Source organism: Heteronotia binoei, chromosome 16, assembly GCF_032191835.1.
Source record: "Heteronotia binoei isolate CCM8104 ecotype False Entrance Well chromosome 16, APGP_CSIRO_Hbin_v1, whole genome shotgun sequence".
Lineage (NCBI taxonomy): Eukaryota > Metazoa > Chordata > Lepidosauria > Squamata > Gekkonidae > Heteronotia > Heteronotia binoei.
Window position 1 is genome coordinate 55,358,198 of NC_083238.1, and position 22,322 is coordinate 55,380,519.

The following is a 22,322-nucleotide window of genomic DNA, read 5'->3' on the forward strand; positions in this document are numbered from 1 at the left end:
GTAGCCTTTGCAGCTGTCTATGTTAACATTTAAGAACCCCGTAGCGCAGAGTGGTAAAGCTGCAATACTGCAGTCGGAGTCCTCTGCTCATGACCTGAGTTTGATCCTAGCGGAAGTTGGTTCAGGTAGCCGGCTTCAGGTTGACTCAGCCTTCCATCCTTCTGAGGTCGGTCAAATGAGTACCCGGCTTGCTGGGGGGAAGGTGTAGATGACTGGGGAAGGCAATGGCAAACCACCCCGTAAAAAGTCTGCTGTGAAAACGTGAAAGCAACGTCACCCCAGAGTCGAAAACGACTGATCCTTTCACAGGGCACTACCTCTGTTAACATGTTAAATGTTACCTCTGTTAACATTTACAAATGTGAAGACTGCATGTTTTTAGCATTGAGTCCCGTTCCCCTTCTCTTTTATGCCCCCCCTTCCCACCCGACATAAAAAGTGTGAAATATTTAGAAGACCGTTTCCCCTCCCCCCCCTCTTAAATTTCAAACCGCCAAACCAGGTCAGTGTTCAGCTACCCTTTCAGCGAGAATTTGCTTCAAATAATTAACGTTGGGGCTCAGACGAAACAAATGTCTACAGAAACAAATCCAAGCCACGGGTATGCCAATGAGAGACATACGCTGCACTGTTCGTGGCTCTGATAATGCGGAAGGGACAATTTGCATTGCCTGATTTTTCTCAAGGAGCCTTGAAGAGCTGGGACTTTGCGGGGAGGGGGGAAGCAGCCTGGCTCGTGCCTGGCGGTGGGGTTTGAAAAGAGCTCGGAATCAATTAGGCTGGAAGACTTTGAGGGCCTTCCAGATGGTGGGGGCATTGTAGAAGAAGGAGCCTCCACCTGCTGCCAACAAGTAGAGGTGACCGAAAACCGGGTTGGATTGGCGAGAGGAGAACATGCTGCCGAAGAAAACGTGTGGGAAGAGGGTTGTGGAGAGAGCATCTCGAAGGCGGCAGCTATGCCAGAAAGATAATTCCCTCTTCAAACTCAAGCACGGGAACCTTTTAACGGCGACTGTGGAGGGACAGATCTCAGGAAAGAGAAGGAACGTGCTGTCGGAAAGAATGTCAGGGACGCTGGAGAAATGGATGTGTGGAAGAAGAGGGGCCACGATGCGATATTTCAACAAATAGCACCTTCCCTTCCTGGTTGAACATTGCGACTACTTTGCTACCTTGTTCCATCCTCATTGAAGCATTGACACGCTTGGCATTTGGGTTTGGTTTTTTTTTTTTGAAGGGGGAGTGTATTGTAAAGAATTTGTTTAACAAATCACAAAAAACATTGGCAGAACAGACCACTTCCTGCTCATGTCTCGTAATCAGACATGACAGAAGGTAGCCAATCCTCCAAGAGCTTCCAAGGCTCTTTTTTTGTAAGCTCTCAGAGGATTGGCTACATCAGGGGGGGTGGGGCCTAATATGCAAAGGAGCTCCTGCTAGAATTCCACCCCTGCACAGAAGTTATACACAAGTCCATTCCAGTCAATAATTCCAATTGAAGATGAATGCTTTCAGTTGAAGTCTAGACAGTTTCACAGTAGAAAGTCCATTCTCCCTAATCCCGTGAATAACAGCCCGACAGCACCGTTAACATTCACTTCCCGTTCAAGTGGTTTAATCAGGTGTGGGATTAACAAAAACCCACCTGAGCAGGTGCCTGCCAGGGAGTAGTACAGAGACGTTCTTGTCCCATGGGAATGTTGTAAATTTATGTCTTCATTGACTTTTGGAAACTTTTCTTATCATTCATCTTCCATTGGAATTATTGATTGGAATGGACTTCCGCACACTTCTATGTATATATTTTTCATTGATGCCTGGTGTATAACAGAGAATTGATCTGGGAGTAACTGGGGCTCTGTGGGGGCTGTTTTTTGAGATAGATGCACCAGAATTTCAACATAGCATCCAGTGCCTTTCCTAAAAACACCCCCCAAGTTTCAAAAGGGATCCAATTCTGTGAGCTCCCAAAGAAGGTGCCCTTATCCTTCATTGTTTCCAAGTGGAGGGAAGGCATTTAAAAGGCGTGTGGTCCCTGTAAATGGGATGGCCGGACCTCCCTTTGGAGTTCAATGATGCTTGTCACAATCTTGCTTCTGGCTCCACCCCCAATGCCTCCTGGCCCCACCTGCAAAGTCCCCAGATATTTCTTGAGTCAGACCTGGCAACCTTATTTCCACTCCACCTTCATCTGAATCAGGGGTGTCAAACATGTGGCCCAAGGGCCAAAGCAGGCCCCCGGAGGGCTTCTATCAGCCCCCCGAGCGACTGGCTCGTGTCAGCTTCCTTCTCCCTCTCTTGCTTCCTTTTGCATCTCAACTTGCTTTGCAAGGCTTGCTCAGTTGCACTGGAGCTACAAAGCAAAACCTCAGTTTTCTCCATTGGTCGAGGCTCCTTCTCCTCCTGGTCCCCTGGGGAGGGAGGGAAAGAGACAGAGCTTCCTTTGCCCAGTTCCCTGGATCCCATGGGAGAAATACAAAGAAAGCACCTGTAAGACCAAGGAGTGCTAATGTTTTAAGCATGTTTTTTTAAAAAAAAATTAGTCATATTTGTGCCCTTTAAAAAGTTTATATCTCTGCTACCTAATTTTAAATAGGTACACAAATGACCCAGCCCAACAAGGTCTCATTTATGTCAGATCTGGCCCTCATAACAAATGTGTTCGACACCCCGATCCAAATCTAATCCATCGTACCTTATTATACGTTTTGCATATAGACTGAAGAGATAGGCGAATGAAGTACATCCTTGTCTGAAGCCCTTCCAGTTGGACTTCGTAACAGTAGCTTTTTTGTCCCGAGTACAGGTTGCGCATCAAAACAACCAGATGCGGTGGCACACCCGTTTCTTTTGAAAACGACCCTCCTTTCCCATGATCCATACGGAATACAGTGGAGGTGGCAAATGCCTATTGGAGATGATGGAATGCTTGCATCTGGTTGAGTATGTGGACTCCTGCTTACTTCCTTTACCAGTGTTCCTGCCTGGCTCATTGAAGCCTTGAGGACTGAGATTAGGGACTCTAGAACAGGGGGGTCAAACTAATTTGCTGTGAGGGCTGGAAAGGAAAAGAAAAGGTCCCCTGTGCAAGCACCAGTCGTTTCCGACTCTGCTTTCACAGTGTTTTCACGGCAGACTTTTTTAATGGGGTGGTTTGTCATTGCCTTCCCCAGTCATCTACACTTTCCTCCCAGCAAGCTGGGGACTCATTTTACCGACCTCGGAAGGATGGAAGGCTGAGTCAACCTTGAGCGGCTACCTGAAACCCAGCTTTCACCGGGGATCGAACTCAGGTCATGAGCAGAGCTTAGGACCGCAGTACTGCCGCTTTAACACTCTGCGCCACGGGGTCTTAATTCTGGGTCTGACATAAATGAGACCTTGTTGGGCCGGGCCATGTCAGGTTGGGTCGAGATATGTCGGGCCGGGCCATGTGTGTACCTATTTAAGAATAGGTAACAGAGATATAAATTTTATAAAGAATGCAGTCAAACGCAAATATATATATACTATATATATTTTTAAAAACTTAAAACGTTAGCGCTCAGTGGTCTTAAAGGTGCTTTCTTTGTATTTCTCCCATGGGATCTAGGGAACTGGGCAAAGGAAGCTCTGGCGCTTTCCTTCCTTCCCCAGGGGACTGGGAGAGGGGAGCCTCAACCTGGCAAAGCAAGCTCTCCCTTCCTCCCTAAGGAAGGAGGCTCAGCCAATGGAGAAAATAGAGTCTTTGCTCTGTAGCACCTGTGCAGTCGAGCAAGCTGTTATGCAGAAGGAAGCAAGAGAGAGGGAGAAGGAAGCAGACAAGAGCCAGTTGCTCGGGGGGCCTGATAGGAGCCCTTTGGGGGTCTGATTCGGCCCCCGAACTGCATTTTTGACACCCCTGCTCTAGAACAACGGGCAGTAGGATTCAAATCCCTTGTGCCCTGGTCCAATCAGAAGCCCCCTGCTGGTTCAAACGATCCAATGGGGTTCCAGCACGGGAACCAAGACTATATAGTTGGCCCAGTTAGGCAGTCTTCTTTAGCTACTAGCTACCATGCTGTAACTCAATGAAGAGCTATGGTCACTGCAACCGCGTCTCCTCTATGCGTTGAACTCGCTGTATTATAACTCTCTTGAAATGTAACTTTAGCAAGAAAAGGGGGGCTGACACGGAGCAGCTGAAATAGGTCGTTTTAATGGAGCAAATGATTCCAGTCCTGAAATTCGGTCAGGGGATGGTTTTGTGCCGCGGTCGACTAATACGGCTGCCTTTGACGGGAAGCCTTTGCGACAAGCTCTCCTTTCATTTTCAGACTCAGCCTTGCTGACATCCTGGCAAAAAATAATTTGAAGCAGATGGTTTGAAACTCTTAGACGAGAAGAAGTGCATTTTGGTTCCGTAATTACACGGCTTCTCTGAAGAGTGGCGTGCAGTTGGGGCTTAGAGCTGGAGATGTTAATGATACAAAGGGATACGCGCTGGTGCGTTGCCATATGCCGGCGGAGAGCGGCGGGTTTGCTCATCATCTACAGATGGCTCAGTGTTGGGAAGGGTGAAAAATGGGGTGCATCTAGTATACATTTATCCCCCCCCCTCCCTCTGAAAATCTACAGAATGCCATGGCTATCCCTCTTTCGTTTGGTTCTCCCCTCCCTTCCATGATGTAGGTTAGGCTGAGAGAGAGGGACAGACAGACAGACCCACAGTCTCCCAGTTAAGTTTGTGGCAGATGAGGTATCTGAACCCAGGTCTCCTAGAATGCCACACAGCACTCTAACGAGTATACTAGACCTTCCTTCCTTCCTTCCTTCCTTCCTTCCTTCCTTCCTTCCTTCCTTCCTTCCTTCCTTCCTTCCTTCCTTCCTTCCTTCCTTCCTTCCTTCCTTCCTTCCTTCCTTCCTTCCTTCCTTCCTTCCTTCCTTCCTTCCTTCCTTCCTTCCTTCCTTCCTTCCTCCCTCCCTCCCTCCCTCCCTCCCTTCCTCCCTCCCTCCCTCCCTCCCTCCCTCCCTTCCTCCCTCCCTCCCTCCCTCCCTTCCTCCCTCCCTCCCTCCCTCCCTCCCTCCCTTCCTCCCTTCCTCCCTCCCTCCCTTCCTTCCTTCCTTCCTCCCTCCCTCCCTCCCCCCTCCCTCCCCCTCCCTCCCTCCCTCCCTTCCTTCCTTCCTTCCTTCCTTCCTTCCTCCCTCCCTCCCTTCCTTCCTTCCTTCCTTCCTTCCTTCCTTCCTTCCTTCCTTCCTTCCTTCCTTCCTTCCTTCCTTCCTTCCTTCCTTCCTTCCTTCCTTCCTTCCGTTTTCAAGGGTAGAGATGCTCAGAGGTGGTGGGTCATTGCCTGCCTCTGCCTAGCAACCGTGGGCTTCCTTGGTCATCTCCCCTCCAAATACTAACCCGGACTGACTCCGGTTTCCTGACCCTGCTTAGCTTCCAGGATCTGAGGATCTTGGACCAGCCTGGGCCATTCGGGTCAGGGCTCTTTCTTTTGGCAGAGTGTGCTGACATAGCTAATACATTTCATTAAACTGGAGCAGGAAAATTACAATGACCGTATAACTGCTTCTGAAATCCAGTGGGACAGGATAAAAGGAGTCCATTGCAAGCAAGCGGACAGACATTGCTAGTTGCTTGTATTTGCTGCCTCTTTTCCTTGAATGCATTTGTACATTAAGGAACACAGTAACATTGGTAAACTTCCAAAATACTTCCAAAAATCCCAGTGCACTAAATTCTCATACAGTCCTGAGTCTTCTACTTGAGATGCAATCTTCAGTTGTGTTGAAATGAATCATGGAGAAGAAATAACTCGAGTACAAGACTCAGGACTGTATGAGAATTTAGTGCACTGGGACGTTTGGAAGTCGTTTGGATTTTACCGATGCATTTTGGAGTTTACAGATTTTGCTATGTTTGATGTGTATACCTTTAATATAATAGAGTGTGTATGTGCTACTCAGGTATTTTGTATTTTTTCCTATCTGGGGATTGGCAACCCAAGAACGGCAGCTCTTCATTTTTATTTGCATCTTACAAACTGAGCTTTGTTCTGCTACAACAGAGTAACTGCCTACTCGCGTGAGTATTCCGTATCCACCTCGCTGCACGTAATTCGGACTTGATGTCATTAGTATAAAATTCCTTACGCTCTGCCCTTTCTCTTCAATGCAGCTCCCCTGGTATTTAGAGACGGTTGTCGTTCCCTTCAGAATACTTGAGGCTATTAAAAGGGGCGCTGATATTCCTCATTGAGCTAAAAGCCGGTATCGGAAATATCCACAGAAAGCTCCCTCTGTCTGAATGGAAAGTGTTTTTCTCTGTATACTGCCAATTTTTCATTTTTGATTGTGTCCCACTGCACAGCATCGGGTGCCATGCTGAGCGACAGGAGAGAGTTTTGCGCGTGCGCGCATTTTAAATATAATGAGAACCAGTTTGGTGTAGTGGTTAAGCGAGCGGACTCTTATCTAGGAGAACCGGGTTTGATTCCCCACTCCTCCACTTGCACCTGCTGAAATGGCTTTGGGTCAGCCATAGCTCTGGCAGAGGTTGTCCTTGAAAGAGCAGCTTCTGGGAGAGCTCTCTCAGCCTCACTTACCTCACAGGGTGTCTGATGTGGGGGAGGAAGGTAAACTGTTATTCCAAGTTGGTGAGCAGCCCCATGGGAGGTTATAATTCCCCCACAAACTGTCGAGAGCCAGTTTGGTGTAGTGGTTAAGTGCACGGACACTTCTCTGGGAGAACTGGGTTTGATTCCTCACTCTTCCACTTGCAGCTGCTGGAATGGCCTTGGGTCAGCCATAGCTCTTGTAGGAGTTGTCCTTGAAAGAGCCAGTTTGGTGTAGTGGTTAAGTGTGTGGACTCTTATCTGGAAGAACCGGGTTTGATTCCCCACTCCTCCACGTGCACCTGCTAGCATGGCCTTGGGTCAGCCATAGCTCTGGCAGAGGTTGTCCTTGAAAGGGCAGCTGCTGTGAGAGCCCTCTCAGCCCCACCCACCTCACAGGGTGTCTGTTGTGGGGGAGGAAGGTAAAGGAGATTGTGAGCCGCTCTGAGACTCTTCGTAGTGGAGGGCGGGATATAAATCCAATATCTTCTTCTTCTTTTTGGCATGCAGAAGGTGCCAGGTTCAATCCCCAGCATTTCCAGTTAAAAGGACCAGGCAGCTGCTGATGGGAAAGACGTTTCTCTGCCTGAGATCCGCTGCCATTCTGAGTAGACAAGACTGACCTGGGTAGAGTCAAGGTCTGATTCAGTATAAGGGTGTCTCATGTGTCACGTGTGTGTATACATGTGCATATGGGGCTGCAGTGTCCCCCCACCACCCCCAAAAAATCACATATGTGCTTTTGGATTTTGGGCATTGTAGAAGGTGCTTCAGATCTGTGAGTGTGCATTTCAAGAGAGATTTGACAGTTTTAGAAAAGGAACTTCTGAAAAGAAAATCCATTAGGATGCTGTGTTTAACCAGGAAGGTGGAAACTGGTTGTTCTTGATGGTGGTGATGTGCATGTTGCCCATTTCTGTTCTCTGCAACAATTGTTAAAGGACTTAAGAACATAAGAAGAGCTCTCCTAGATCAGATCAGTGGTCCATCTAGTCCAGCACCCTGTCTCACGCAGCAGCCAGTCAGCTCCTTTGGAGGGCCAACAATAGGGCACATAGGCCGAGGCCTTCCTATGAACATCAGAAGAGCCCTGCTGGATCAGACCAATGGTCCATCTAGTCCAGCACCCTGTCTCACACAGTGACCAACACAGAGGCCTCTGGAGGGCCAACAGCAGGGGAGAGAGGCCAAGGCCTTCCTTAGAACATACAAAGAGCCCTGCTGGATCAGCCCAGTGGTCCATCTAGTCCAGCATCCTGTCTCACACTATGGCCAACAAGTTCCTCTGGAGGGCCAACAACAGGGCACAGAGGGCAAGGTCTCCCTAAGAACGTCAGAAGAACCCTGTTGGGTCAGACCAGTGGACCATCTAGTCCAGCATCCTGTCTCACACAGTGACCAATCAGTTCCTCTGGAGGGCCAACACAGGGCACAGAGGGCAAGGTCTTCCTAAGAACTTCAGAAGAGCCGTGTTGGGTAAGACCAGTGGTCCGTCTAGTCCAGCCTCCTGTCTCACACAGTCACCAACCAGTTCCTCTGCAGGGCCAACAACAAGCATAGAGGCCAAGGCCTTCCTAAGAACATCAGAAAAGCCCTGCTGGATCAGACCAGTGGTCCATCTAGCCCATCATCCTTAGTATATTTATTTACTTTATATTTATATCCTGCCTTCTCTGAAAGCGGGTTGGGATATAAATATAAATTGGCAATCAGTTCTTCTGGAATGCGAACAACAGGACAGAGAGGTCAGGACCTTCCGCTGATAAGAATATACGGAGAGACCGCAGCTGAGTCAGACCAATGGAAAAGCTAGCGAACTGCAGTAAAGCAAAAAATAGATAGGGACAGCCCATAATATTAGAGAGATCTAAGGGAAGGTTTAAAATTGCTAGTTCTTTCTTGCCAGCCAGAACCACAGCCATATGCTCTGGATAAAACCTTGCTGTAATCTTGCTTATCCTTTAAAATAGAGTTACCATATTTTGAAAAGCCAAACAGAGGACATATTTCCCGACTGACTTCAAACAAGTAATCACCCTGACAAATCTCATTTTTCAAAATACCCCTGCTACAAGGGTGGCCAGACTTAAGAGCCAAATAGAATAAACATCAGATGTTTGAGAGCCGCAAGACAGGAAGGAAGGAAGGAAGGAAGGAAGGAAGGAAGGAAGGAAGGAAGGAAGGAAGGAAGGAAGGAAGGAAGGAAGGAAGGAAGGAAAATAGAAGGGGGAGGGAGGGAGCAGTATTCCCTCTAAGCTGAGTTAGTGTGAGCTAGCTCACAGATTTTTAGTTTCCGGGTCACAGATTTTTGTCTTAGCTCAGGAAGGATGACTCCAGATCACACTAATTTATGCAGCAGCTCACAACTTTAATGCCAGTCGCTCACAAAGTAGAATTTCTGCTCACAAGACTCTGCAGCTTAGAGGGAACGTTGGGGGAGAGAGGTGGAAAGAAAGCAACTTTAACTTTAATTGCAATCCCCAAATTGCCATCTGGGTTGGCTTGGAGAAGCAATTTAAAGAGAGAATGCCTTCTCCAAGCTGACCGACAGGGCGGTGAGGGCTTTAAGAGCCACACAATATGTGTAAAAGAGCCACATGTGACTCCTGAGCCACAGTTCCACCCCCCCCCTACTATTTAAGCTGTGATTATTGCTAATAACTAGGAATATTCCTAACCTTCCAACCCCCCCAAAGAGGACATTTTCATCAGTTTTTTTTTAAAAAAAATAAAAGCCGGAAAGAAGATGGACAAACAAAAAAGAGGACACGTCCTCTATAAAGTGGACATCTGGTAACCCTATTTAAAACAATGTTTCGATGAATTTCCTATGGTAAATTGGGCCCCAAAGCACAGCTAATGTCGACGAGCTGGATGTTCCAGTGGAAAGTAATTAAAGCCTTGTGTAAAATTCAGCAGAAACGGCTGCCCTGGGTTACGCGGGGTTTGGCTGAGCAGAGGCTGAAACGGCACAGGCCTTTGTACATGCCGAATCAGCAAGTGTGGAGCAAAGGCTTATGGGTCGCCGCTTGTGGTCATTCTAAAAATGGCTGCTGGAGGAGCAAGCCAGTCAACATTGGTATCCAAGGAGTTTTCCCAGAGAGAGGTCGTCCGAAAGCACCGCGTCATTGGGGTTTAACAAGCCCTGCCAGTGGTTTTTTGGGTTGCCGTGAAAGACAAGCTGAGAGTGGCAGAAAGACGGAATTTCTTAAAACTTTCTTCCAAAGCTTTGTCGTCCTTTCGAATGCGGTTTCCAAACGGCTATCAGGGGTCTCATCTGAAAACTTGGCAAACGATATTTGCGTTTCTAAGAGCACCGTATGGACTTTGTTTAGACGTTTAAATTCGTAAAGCAAATTTCAAAACGGGCACGTATCCCTTTTGATTTTGTGTTCCTGTCCATGGTAAAAACTTTGTCTCGCTGTTCTTTTTGCATAAATATTATGCAGTGGGGTTTGAATGAGGTATTTGTAAAAAAGAAAAAGAGGCAGCGATTGTTGCCCACATATTAGAGCTTATACGGCACATTCAGGGGTGGAATTCTAGCAGGGGCTTTTTTGCATATTAGGCCACGCACCCCTGATGTAGCCAATCCTCTAAGAGCTTACAAAAAAGAGCCTTGTAAGCTCTTGGAGGATTGGCTACATCAGGGGTGTGGCCTAATATGCAAAGGAGCTCCTGCTAGAATTTCAACTGTGAGTGCATTCATTCCTAAAGGCGCTCATATGTTCGAACAAGTTTGAACAAAATGTCATCGTGCATTGGCATGGCCTGATGGGGCTCACAGAATTGTGTTCTGGTATCAGAACATGGTTGCCAACCCTTCTGTGCCACCATTGGCTGTGTCCTGGGTGATGTGAGAATACCTCTGTGCTGAATGTCAAGATGATGTGACAATAGGACCACCAAGCCCCCGGTCCGAGCGGGGAATCTCCTGCCAGGAAGGTTCTCAACCTGCCGGCCCACATTGGGCCCACGGGGGGAGCCTCCCCCTGCATCGCTGGGGCGATGACATCACCTGGAAGTGACGTCATCAAAATGGTGGGGGCGCTCTAGGTGTTTCCGGGAAAACTCTATGGTTTTCCTGGACGCTCTAGCCATTTGGGAGGTAAAACTCTATGGTACAATAGGTGCCACAGAGTTATAACCTCCCAAATAGCTAGAGCGTCTGGGGAAACTATAGAGTTTTCCCGGAAACGCCTAGAACGGCCCTGCACGGGCGCCACCATTTTGATGACGTCACTTCCGGGTGACGTTATTCCATCGCCCACGCATTCCGCACACAGATGTCCCCTGCCGGGGGATGAAGAGGACTTGGCAACCCCATGTGACAATCGGAACTGGAGTGGTGTGAAGACATTGCATGGAGGATGTTTCCAGCAATGTCTGCACAAGAGACAGTCTCTGTGAGATTCTGGGCATGAACTGTTGCCCTGTTTTGCTCAGTCCATTGTTCAGTACACTTCTTGTAAGCTTTTTCCTAGAGGGTTAGCAATGTTCCCTCTAAACTGAGTTAGTGTGAGCCAGCTCACAGATTTTTAGCCTCCAGCTCAGACATTTTTGTCACTTCAGGAAGGATGACCCCAGAGCACACTAATTTATGCAGTAGCTCACAGTTCCGCAAGGCCTGTAAGACCACTCTCTTCCGGTTGGCTTTCGACCGATGCTGAGCCTTGTGTCGTAGGGAAATGGCAGAAATACTGTCGCCTTTGCAATGATGTAACATCAAAGAGACTAGCACCAAAGTTTTCTGTTTTAATTATGGAATGTGTAATTTTATTATATGTATGGATTTTAATTGTTTGTTATGGTTTTATACTGTGAGCCGCCCTGAGCTTGCTTCAGCGGGGAGGGCAGGATATAAATCAAATCAAATAAAATAAGTAAATAAAAATAAACGACTTTAATGCCAATAGACAGGGCTTTTTTTGCAGCAGGAGCTCCTTTGCATATTAGGCCACACACCCCTGATGTAGCCAATCCCCCTGATGTAGCCAATCCTTACAGCAGGCCCTGTAAGAAGACTCCTGTAAACTCTTGGAGGATTGGTTACATCAGGGGTGTGTGGCTTAATATGCAAAGGAGTTCCTGCTACAAAAAAGCCCTGCCAGTAGCCCACGAAGTAGAATTTTTGATCACAAGGCTCTGCAGCTCAGAGGGAACTTTGGTTATGCATTTCCCACCGAGTGTAGTTGGCTGCCTTAGAAGCCAAGGAAATGCAGGCAAAAGTTCTACCTGAAGGGTGAAATGTTTTAACACGATAAGCGCTTTCCAATCTCGTTATTCTAATGGCCTTGTTTATGACTCATGTCTTTTGTGATATATTGCAATGGCCTTTAGCGATACACAATAAATGCAATTGTTTCGTATGTGCCCTAGGAGGGTTAAAATCATAGCCAGTTAACAGTTAACATGAGTTTCTTGGGTTCAAAGAATGCCCAGGTCTGAATCTAGGGGCAGGGGGACCACAGACTTTTTGAGCCCGTGGGCACATTTCGAATTCTGACCTCTCATGGTGGGTGCAGCTACAAATGGCAAAATTATATATATATAATTTTTTTGGCCACTGTGTGACACAGAGTGTTGGACTGGATGGACCATTGGCCTGATCCAACATGGCTTCTCTTATGTTCTTATGGCCACCTGGGAAGCCCAAGTATAGGGGATAATAGAGGGGTATTTTTTTAAAAAAAAATACACTGGGAAAGAAGAGTCAAACAGAGACAATAAAACCAACTCTGTAGTGGCACCTGAAATGTCATTTTAATCTTTACAGCCAATCAGATTTCAATGTGGAATCAGAAGCCCGCCCAGCCTGGAGCCTACCTGGCCCCACCCACTTTCTGAAAACAGACCATGCGGGCACCTGGAAAGGTACCCCCAAACACCAGGGCTTTTTTGTAGCAGGAACTCCTTTGCATATTAGGCCACCCACCCCTGATGTAGCCAATCCTCCTGGAGCTTCCAGGGCTCTTAGTACTGGCCCTACTGTAAACTCCAGGAGGACTGGCTACATCAGGGGTGTGTGGCTTAATATGCAGAGGAGTTCCTGCTACAAAAAAAGCCCTGCCCAACACTATGTTGGGGATCTCTGATTTATAGGGGTTCCAAGACCCCGGTCCAGGCAGGGATTCTCCCACCCGGGAGGTTCCCAACCCACCGGCCCACACTGGAACCTCCCCCGACATCGCCAGCACAATGACGTCAACCATTTGGGAGGGAAAACTCTATGGTACAATAGGTTCAAGACCCTTTCCAGAGGCTTGGGGTGGGGGTGGGGATTTGGTGATCCTAGTATGTTTTTGACAACTGGCATAAATTAAGAGATGGGTGGGCCAGTAGTTTAGATGGGAGGGGCATATTCAAACAGCCTTCTTTTCCCAAAGCTGTTCTAAGTCACTTCTTGTTCTCGTTTGGTTTATTTCAGATATCTCTCCCTCCACCACGCACACACTTTCCCCTGTAATTTGTGATAGGGCTGCTCATCTCTCTGTCTTTCTCCCTGTCTCTCAATAACATGTCTGTGTAAATAGAAGTCCTCCTGCCCTTGAACAGATCAGACAGTAGCTCTTGCCAGTAATTGTAGCAATTGTGCAGGCAATTATTGCAGAAAAATTCCTGCAATAACCGTGGTGGATTAAAGATGGATGACTCCCCTCCCCTGCCCAAGTTTTAATGAGTTAAATCATATCCAATTTAAATCGAATTATTTTTAATTTCACTTAAGCGTGGCTGTTAAACATGAGTTCATCTGAAATGGCTTTTGAGCTTTCATACACATTAATGTACACATTCAGTTCTGGACACCACATTTTAAGAAGGCTATAGACAAGCTGGAACGAGTCCAGAGGAGTGTGACAAAGATGGTGAGGATGGTGTGGAATTGTTTTCTGTGGCCCCAGAAGGTCGGACCAGAACCAACAGGCTGAAATTAAATCAGGAGTTTCTGGCTGAACACTAGGAAGAACCTTGTGATAGAGCAGTTCCTCAGTAGAACAGGATTCCTCAGGAGGTGATGGGCTCTCCTTCCTTGGAGGTTTTTAAACAGAGGCCAGATGGCCATCTGACAGCAATGCTGATCCTGTGAACTTAGGAGGAGGTATTTGTGAATTTCCTGTATTGTGTGGGGGGGTTGGACTAGATGACTCTGGAGGTCCCTTCCAACTCCATGATTCTATGTTCATTCTCAATAAAATGAAGGAGCTTACAGTAGTTTGGATCAGCTAGGTGTCCACAACACTGTGAAACAGACTCAGTGGAAGTGGGGTACATTTCATTGCTTCCCCTTCTACAAAAAAAAAAACAACTTTCCAGTTTGGTAACGTCTTCAGTCAGCATTCAAAACCTTATGCATTTTTCCCCCAAAGGCCAAAATCTGAATTACATTGTATAGGCTATAGATTTGTAGCTGTGCAAGTTGATATTCAGTGCCACACGGAGATTACAGGAGAGTTGCAGATGGATGCCGATATTTTTATGTGTGATACTAAAGGTTGTGTATACTTGCCCGCGCTCTCTCATTTACGTGCAATTTTTTTTTCAGGTGACTGTGGAGAAATTCTTGTGTCTGAAGTTGAGATCCGCTTTGTTTCTGGCACGACAGCGATAGGAATGACCTAGATAGTAGTGTTTTCCTCTTGACTGCCGTGTCAGGAGAATACGTTGTATGCATCATTCACGGTGTCTTACCTGTCTGCTTCAATTTATCACATTTCCCCCTCTAGTTTTGCCCTGTCGGATGAGGCGTATCGATCTCTGAGAGACCAGGATAAAGATCAGTGCATACTCATCACCGGAGAGAGCGGAGCTGGAAAAACAGGTAACCCGCCGTTTTTTTCGTACAAAACTGCTCCTTTTGGACTGATTTGTGGGATTTCAGGGCTTGACACCTTTGTGTCGACTTGTCTGATGTTGAAACTGATTTCGTGCTCATCCTGCACATACCAGGAGCCCATTGCTGTCTCTGTGACGGCCCCAAGCACCAGGAATACAGAGAATCATTGCCCCATCCATAAAAACATAAGAGAAGCATGTTGAGTCAGGCTAGTGACCTGTAGTGGTCAAGTGTGCAGACTCTTCTCTGGGAGAACCAGGTTTGATTCCCCACTCCTCCACTTGCACCTGCTGGAATGGCCTTGGGTCAGCCATAGCTCTGGCAGAGGTTGTCCTTGAAAGGGCAGCTGCTGTGAGAGCCCTCTCCAGCCCCACCCACCTCACAGGGTGTCTGTTGTGGGGGAGGGAGGGAAAGGAGATTGTGAGCCGCTCTGAGACTCTTCGGAGTGGAGGGCGGGATATAAATCCAATATCATCATCATCATCATCATCCAGTCCAACTCTCTATGTCATTCAGTGGCCAAAAAAATCCAAGCGTCATCAGGAGGCCCATCAGTGGGGCCAGGATCCTAGAAGCCCTCCCATTGTTGTCCCTTCAAGCACCAAGAATACAGAGCATCACTGTCCCAGTTAGAGAGCTCCAGCAATACCCTGTAGCTAATAGCCACCGATGGGCCTCTGCTCCAGATGTTTACCCGGCACCACCTCAGTGAACACCCTGGCTATGAGGTTGCTTGGCCAGAGTGAAGGAGACAAAAACCAGCATATGTGGAGAGAGAGGAGGAGCCAAGCTGTAAGTCGGATCCTGATTTCTTAGGCCAATCGTCATTAAAATCAGCTGTGATTCATGATCTGAGCCTAACGGTTTAAAAACTGAAACGCCCTTCCATTCCTAACCCCCTCTTTGTTGGCTGAAGTTCTTGGGTTATTGAGCAGAATTCATAGAACGATTTCAGTTATGTTTGTGCTTGTCACAGGCTGTCGGAAACGAAGTGTAAGTTTTATGGCCCATCTGCATTTCGTACAAATTAAGGCATATAGGTGTTTTTTTCAGCCAACCCATAAAAGAAGTACTTGATCATCCTAGTAGCTCATGCCATCAGAAATCCCAACCAAAGTTCATCTCCTTAAAGAGTTCCTTCTTCCTAGCATTTTTTTTTAAGATATGGAGGTATCAAGGGGAGGGACTTTGGAAGAGCAGAAAAATGAGATCTTAGGACCCTCCCCCAAGGGCTCGTTTTCTAGAAGGAGCTTTTCTGCATATTAGGCCACGCCCCCTGATGTAGCCAATCCTCCAAGAGCTTAGAGGACTGTTAGTACCAGGCCTACACTAAACTCCAGGAGGATTGGCTTCATCAGGGGGCGTGACCTAATATGCAGAGGAGTTTCTGCTAGAAAAAGAGCCTCCTATGTCAGACGTGACAAGACAGGAAAATCTGTTCTAAAACGTTTCCTCTGCTGTATTTCTTTTTTTTTTTGTCTCATGTAATAAATTTGAAGGCATATGCCCAATTTTAGCTTGTTTTTGATGACTGTGGGAACTCTGATTTGAGGGTGCTCACAAATCGTGTGACAGAGGTGACTTCTCCGTGGAAGTGCATTGGGAAATTGAGTTTTGCAAGAGTTTCATTTGTAATTCAGCAGGAATGTGATTATGAGATTGGATTTATATCCCGCCCTATACTCTGAATCTCAGAGTCTCAGAGCGGCTCACAATCTCCTTTCCCTTCCTCCCCCGCAACAGACACCCTGTGAGGTAGGTGGGGCTGAGAGAGCTCTCCCAGAAGCTGCCCTTTCAAGGACAACTCCTACGAGAGCTATGGCTGACCCAAGGCCATTCCAGCAGGTGCAAGTGGAGGAGTGGGGACTCAAACCCGGTTCTCCCAGATTAGAGTCCGCACACTTAACCACTACACCAAAGTGGAATGCCAGATCAATGATAAAGGCTACAAATAAAAAAAGGGAAACTGGAAATACGTGAATTCAGTACAACAGGGGTCCTTAACTTTTTTGAGCCTGCATGCATATTTGGAATTCATGGTATAATGGGGCACAGCAACAAAATGGCTGCCACGAATAGGGTTCCCTGTACCCAAGCCCAGGTGGGGGATCCCCTGCTTTCCAGTGCTCCTTCCTGCTACTGTCTGTGTGGGATATCCCTGACATGATGACGTCACATGGAAGTGATGTCATCATATTGTGGACATCACGCAGCAGTGCTTTGGTTCTGGGTCAAAACTCTATGGTTTGAGGGCAGTTTTGCCATAGAGTTTTGCCCTCAAACTAGAGCACTACTACCACATGACATCCCCTCCACATATGCCCACCAATACTCCCTCTAAGTCATGGAGTCTTGTTAAGCAAATATTCTACTTCGTGAGCAACTGGCATTAAAGTTGTGAGTTACTGCATAAATTAGTATGTTCTGGGGCTGTTTTTCCTGAGTGAAGACAAAAATCTGTGAGCCGGAGGCTAAAAATCTGTGAGCTAGCTCACGCTAAGTCAGCCTAGAGGGAACACTGGTGCCCACTAAGTGTTTACAGGAGGTGGGTTGAGCCAAGTGGACCTTTTGCCCAGCAAACCTTCAGAATAGCCATTGGAGATTTAAGTGGCTGTGCAGACTTTTAAAACAATGTTTTGGCAGCAGCTGCCACCCCAGCACAAGGATCTTCACTGTGTGACTAACGGTAAGCTGAGGCAGCCATTTTGTGAGTGGCTCCGCCTCCCACAGCAGCCATTTTGCGGCTGCGCCCACCACACTGTGTCGGAATTCCAAAGATGCCCTCTGGCTCAACAAGATTAGGAACCCTGTGCTAAAAAGCCCGCGGAGAGGAGTCAGAATGACTAGTCTCTCTCTTAAAGCAGAATTCTTTGTCCTTTTTTGTTTGGTGCAGTGGTTAAGTGCGTGGACTCTTATCTGGGAGAACTGGGTTTGATTCCCCGCTCCTCCGCTTGCACCTGCTGGAATGGCCGTGGGTCAGCCATAACTCTCGCAGGAGTTGTCCTTGAAAGGGCGGCTTCTGTCAGAGCTCTCTCAGCCCCACCCACCTCACAGGGTGTCTGTTGTGGGGGAAGAAGATACAGGAGATTGTGAGCCGCTCTGAGTCTCTGATTCAGAGAGAAGGGTGGGGTGTAAATCTGCAGTGTTCTTTTGGAAAAAAAATCCTTGTAAATTTGATCAAAACTCAGTTTGGACCAAAGAGTTGGGATTATTCTTGAACAGGGGGCCTCTTAGGTCACTGCATTGGCACAGCCCCCCTCCCATTTTGAGCCCCCCCCCTCGTTTTGCTGCTTCAGTGCTTTCTTAATGCAAGTCTGAAATAATTCCTGTCGGAAGGTAAGGAAATAATGTGCATTGTTCAAGGAGATGTGTCAGGTCCAGTAGCTTTGGTGCAGTTAGACTTTCCATTGCTAGGAGGCAGTTCCCTTTGCACAAGGGATTGTCTGACTAGACATCATTAGTAGTAAAGAGCAATGCTCCAGTAGCCATTTAAAGATTAACAAAATTTTTGGCGGGGGAGCCATCTGAAGAAGTGAGCAGTGACTCACGAAAGCTCGTCTCCTGCCGTAAATGTTGTTAGACTTTTGTTAGACTTTAAGAAGAAGAAGATATTGGATTTATATCCTGCCCTATACTCTGAATCTCCTCAGAGCGGTCACAATCTCCTTTACCTCCCCCTCCTTCCCCACAGCAGACACCCTGTGAGGTAGGTGGGGCTAACAGGGCTCTCACAGCAGCTGCCCTTTTGAGGACATCTCCTACAAGAGCTCTGGCTGACCCAAGGCCATTCCAGCAGCTGCAAGTGGAGGAGTGGGGAATCAAACCCGGTTTTCCCAGATAAGAGTCTGCACACTTAACCACTACATCAAACTGGCTCTTTCAAGGACAACTCCTACGAGAGCTGTGGCTGACCCAATGCCATTCCAGCAGCTGCAAGTGGAGGAGTGGGGAATCAAACCCGGTTTTCCCAGATAAGAGTCCGCACACTTAACCACTACACCAAACTGGCTCTCCAGTGGACTCTGGCTCTTTTCTGCCGCTACGGAAAGAAGAACGCGGCAGCCCATCTTGATCGATAGACTTAATCTGTATCTTTTTGATTCCTAGTTTCTTTGTAGTAGCCATGACCAGTTTGCAAGACGTAAGCAGGCTTGAAAGGGCAGCTGCCATAAGAGCTCTCTCAGCCCCACCTACCTCATAGGGTGTCTGTTGTGTGTGGACAGGGCCGGCTCGCTCACTAGGCAAACTAGGTGGCCTGATCCAACATGGCTTCTCTTCTGTTCTTATGTGACACAGAGTGTTGGACTGGAGGGGCCATTGGCCTGATCCAACATGGCTTCTCTTATGTTCTTATGTGACACAGAGTGTTGGACTGGATGGGCCATTGGCCTGATCCAACGTGGCTTCTCTTATGTTCTTACGTTCATACTTATGCAAATCTCATTCCCAGATAAAAGCGAGTAATTAGCATTTGAGCATATGTTGAGCTCAGTGTTCCCTCTAAGTTGAGTTAGCGTGAGCTAGCTCACAGATTTTTAGCCTCCAGCTCACACATTTTTGTCTTAGCTCAGGAAGGATGACCCCAGAGCACAATAATGTATGCAGTAGCTCACAACTAATACCAGTAGCTTACAAAGTAGAATTTTTGCTCACAAGACTCTGCAGCTTAGAGGGAACGTTGGTTTTGAATCTCTTGATGTTTGTTCTGAGGGTGAATGAGCGGGGAATTTTGATAGAAAGAAATATATAATGTCCCAGTGAAAACAAAAGGCTTCGTATGTGATTCTTATGGTGGATCAGTTCAGTTCTTGCCTTCTTGTTGCAAATAAGCAATCAACTTTGAACCTGCATAAGTCTTTAATGCAGAAGTCTGCATTAGCTTGGATCGCTCTAATTTTAACGCTTTTTCTCTTCCTGATCTGTAGAGGCCAGCAAACTTGTCATGTCTTATGTGGCCGCTGTTTGTGGAAAGGGAGCAGAAGTGAACCAAGTGAAAGAACAACTTCTGCAGTCTAATCCCGTACTTGAAGGTAAGAAGAGAGCAACCAATATAGACTCTATTGTACGTTTGCTGAGTACGCTGCGAAAAGGCTTATGCTGCAATAATGGGAAATAAACAGTTCAGCTAGTGAAATATTCCTGTCTTCTCCAACTCCCACAAATGAGTGGTTGAGAGATCTTGGAGGTTCGTTGCCACTTTCCCCCCTCCCCTGGTCTTTATGATTCAGGCAGGGTTTTTTGTGTAGCAGGGACTCCTTTGCATATTAGGCCACGCCCCCTGATGTAGCCAATCCTCCAAGAACTTACAGAGCTCTTCTTACAGGGCCTACTGGAAGCTCCAGGAGGATTGGCTACATCAGGGGTGTGTGTGGCCTAATATGCAAAGGAGTTCCAGCTACATAAAAAGCCCTGGAGTGTTTGTATATTTAGATATTTTGCCTTAGCCTCTGTTATATGTATGTGCTTCCAGTAGAAAGGAGCAAAAATCTAGTAGCTCTTGCTTTTTTCAACTGCTGCAAAGAGACTAACGTCGGTACCCATCTAGATGTATCCCCAAGGTGAACCCTTGAAGAGATTGCTTCTGCTAATGTTCTTATCACTATTAAACTGGTTTTGGGTGGCATGATACTATTAGCAAGTTAACAGGAACGGCCAATGACCCTTGAGAAATCTGCTAAATGTGGCACCGTGACCTTGAAGAACTTCCAAACTGTGTAGTATCCAGGGGTGGAATTCTAGCAGGAGCTGCTTTGCATATCAGGCCATACACCCCTGATCTGCTCTATCAGGCCATACACCCCTGCTCTATCTACTTATGGACGGCCGACCGGTCTGCGCCCCAGAGAACCTAGATCAGGCATTACAGGCCGTGGCTGAGTGGCTCAGACTGAGTGGACTGACACTGAATCCTGCGAAGACAGAGGTCCTTTGTTTGGGCCGTCGGGGACCGGGGGGGGGGGGAATCCCCCTGCCAACTTTTGGCGGTGTACCGCTGAGGCCAGCGGACAGGGTCAGAAGCCTGGGGGTGCTACTGGAGCCGTCCCTAAAGATGGAGGCCCAGATAGCGGCCACTGCCAAGTCCGCGTTTTTTCATCTTAGACGGGCAAGGCAGTTGGCCCCCTTCCTGGACCCTGACGACCTAGCAACAGTGATTCACGCTACGGTCACCTCGAGGTTGGATTACTGCAATGACCTCTACATGGGGCTGCCCCTGTGCCGGACCCGGAAACTGCAGCTGGTGCAGAATGCCGCGGCCCGGCTGTTATTGGGCCTCCCAAGATGGGGGCACATTCGGCCGGGTCTTCGGGCTCTGCACTGGCTCCCAATAACATACCGGGTCCGGTACAAGGTGCTGGTTATTACCTTTAAAGCCCTATATGGCCTGGGACCTGCCTACCTGAGGGACCGTCTCTCCCCACACGTTCCCCAAAGAGTACTGAGGTCTGGGACCCAAAATCTTCTCAACATCCCCGGGCCCAAGGAAGTGCGTCTCAATACAACGAGAGACAGGGCCTTCTCTACAACGGCCCCTATGTGGTGGAACCAGCTACCGGAAGAGGTGAGGGCCCTGCGGGATCTTACCCAGTTCCGCAGGGCCTGTAAGACGACCCTCTTCCGGTTAGCCTACCCCTGACTGGATAAATGTAGCTTTCTAGATTTCTGTGATAACTCTATAGTTAATACTAATTTTAAGGTTTTAGGTTTTTAAATGCTTGATTTTAAATGTAACTAATTTATTCCGATTTTATTGTTTTGTTGTCTGTTGTAAGCCGCCCTGAGCCACTCGTGGGAAGGGCGGGATATAAATCCCGGAATAAAATAAATAAATAAATAAATAAAATGTAGCCGATCCTCCAAGAGCTTACAGGAGCTGTTACTATAGGGCCTGCTATAAGCTCCAGGAGGATTGGCTACATCAGGGAGTGTATGGCCCAATATGCCAAGGAGTTCCAACTACACGAAAAGCCCCGGATTCAGGTGTATTGGTATATTTAGATATTCTGCCTTAGCCTCTATTATATGTATATGCCCTTTAATATTATCGTGGGTTAAAACGTCCAGTAGAAAAGAGCAAAAATCTAGTAGTTCTTGCTTTTTTTCCTACTGCTTCAAAGAGTCTAACATCAGTACCCATCTTGATGTATCCCCAAGATGAACACTTGAAAGGATTGTTTCTGCTAATGTTATTTATTTTCTTACTTATTTTATCTTCTGCTATTTTTAGCCCGCCCTTCCCGTAGGACAGGCTCAGGGTGGGTTACATCATAAAAACAATCAACAGTAGAAACAATAAAAGACCAATTTGAAATATATAAAATCTGAAACGACAAGAGTTTTATTTATTTTATTCAATTTTTAGCCTGCCCTTCCTGTAGAACAGGCTCAGGGCGGGCTACATCATAAGAACATAAGAGAAGCCATGTGGGATCAGGCCAGTGGCCCCTCCAGTCCAACACTCTGTGTCACATAAGAGAAGCCCTGTTGGATCAGGTCAATGACTCATCCAGTCCAAAACTCTGTGTAACATAAAAACATAAGAGAAGCCATGTTGGATTAGGCCAATGGCCCATCAAGTCCAACACTCTGTGTCACATAAGAACATCAGAGAAGCCCTGTTGGATCAGGCCAATGACCCCTCCAGTCCAACACTCTGTGTCACATAAGAGAAGCCATGTTGGATCAGGCCAGTGGCCCATCCAGTCCAACACTCTGGGTCACACAAGAACATAAGAGAAGCCATGTTGGATCAGGCCAATGGCCCCTCCAGTCCAACACTCCGTGTCACATAAGAACATAAGAGAAGCCATGTTGGATTAGGACAATGGCCCATCCAGTCCAACACTCTGTGTCACGTAAGAACATAAGAGAAGCCATGTTGGATCATGCCAGTGGCCCATCCAGTCCAACACTCT

General features: G+C 47.3%; 1 protein-coding gene across 1 annotated transcript in view; it reads left to right on the plus strand.

The window, feature by feature from the left end:
* Positions 1-22,322, plus strand: part of MYO1B (myosin IB) — a 207,448-nt gene that overhangs the window by 51,880 nt on the left and 133,246 nt on the right. The window contains 2 exon segments of the mRNA XM_060256929.1: positions 14,300-14,394; positions 19,335-19,439. Of these exon segments, the coding sequence (XP_060112912.1) occupies positions 14,300-14,394; positions 19,335-19,439 (200 nt within the window).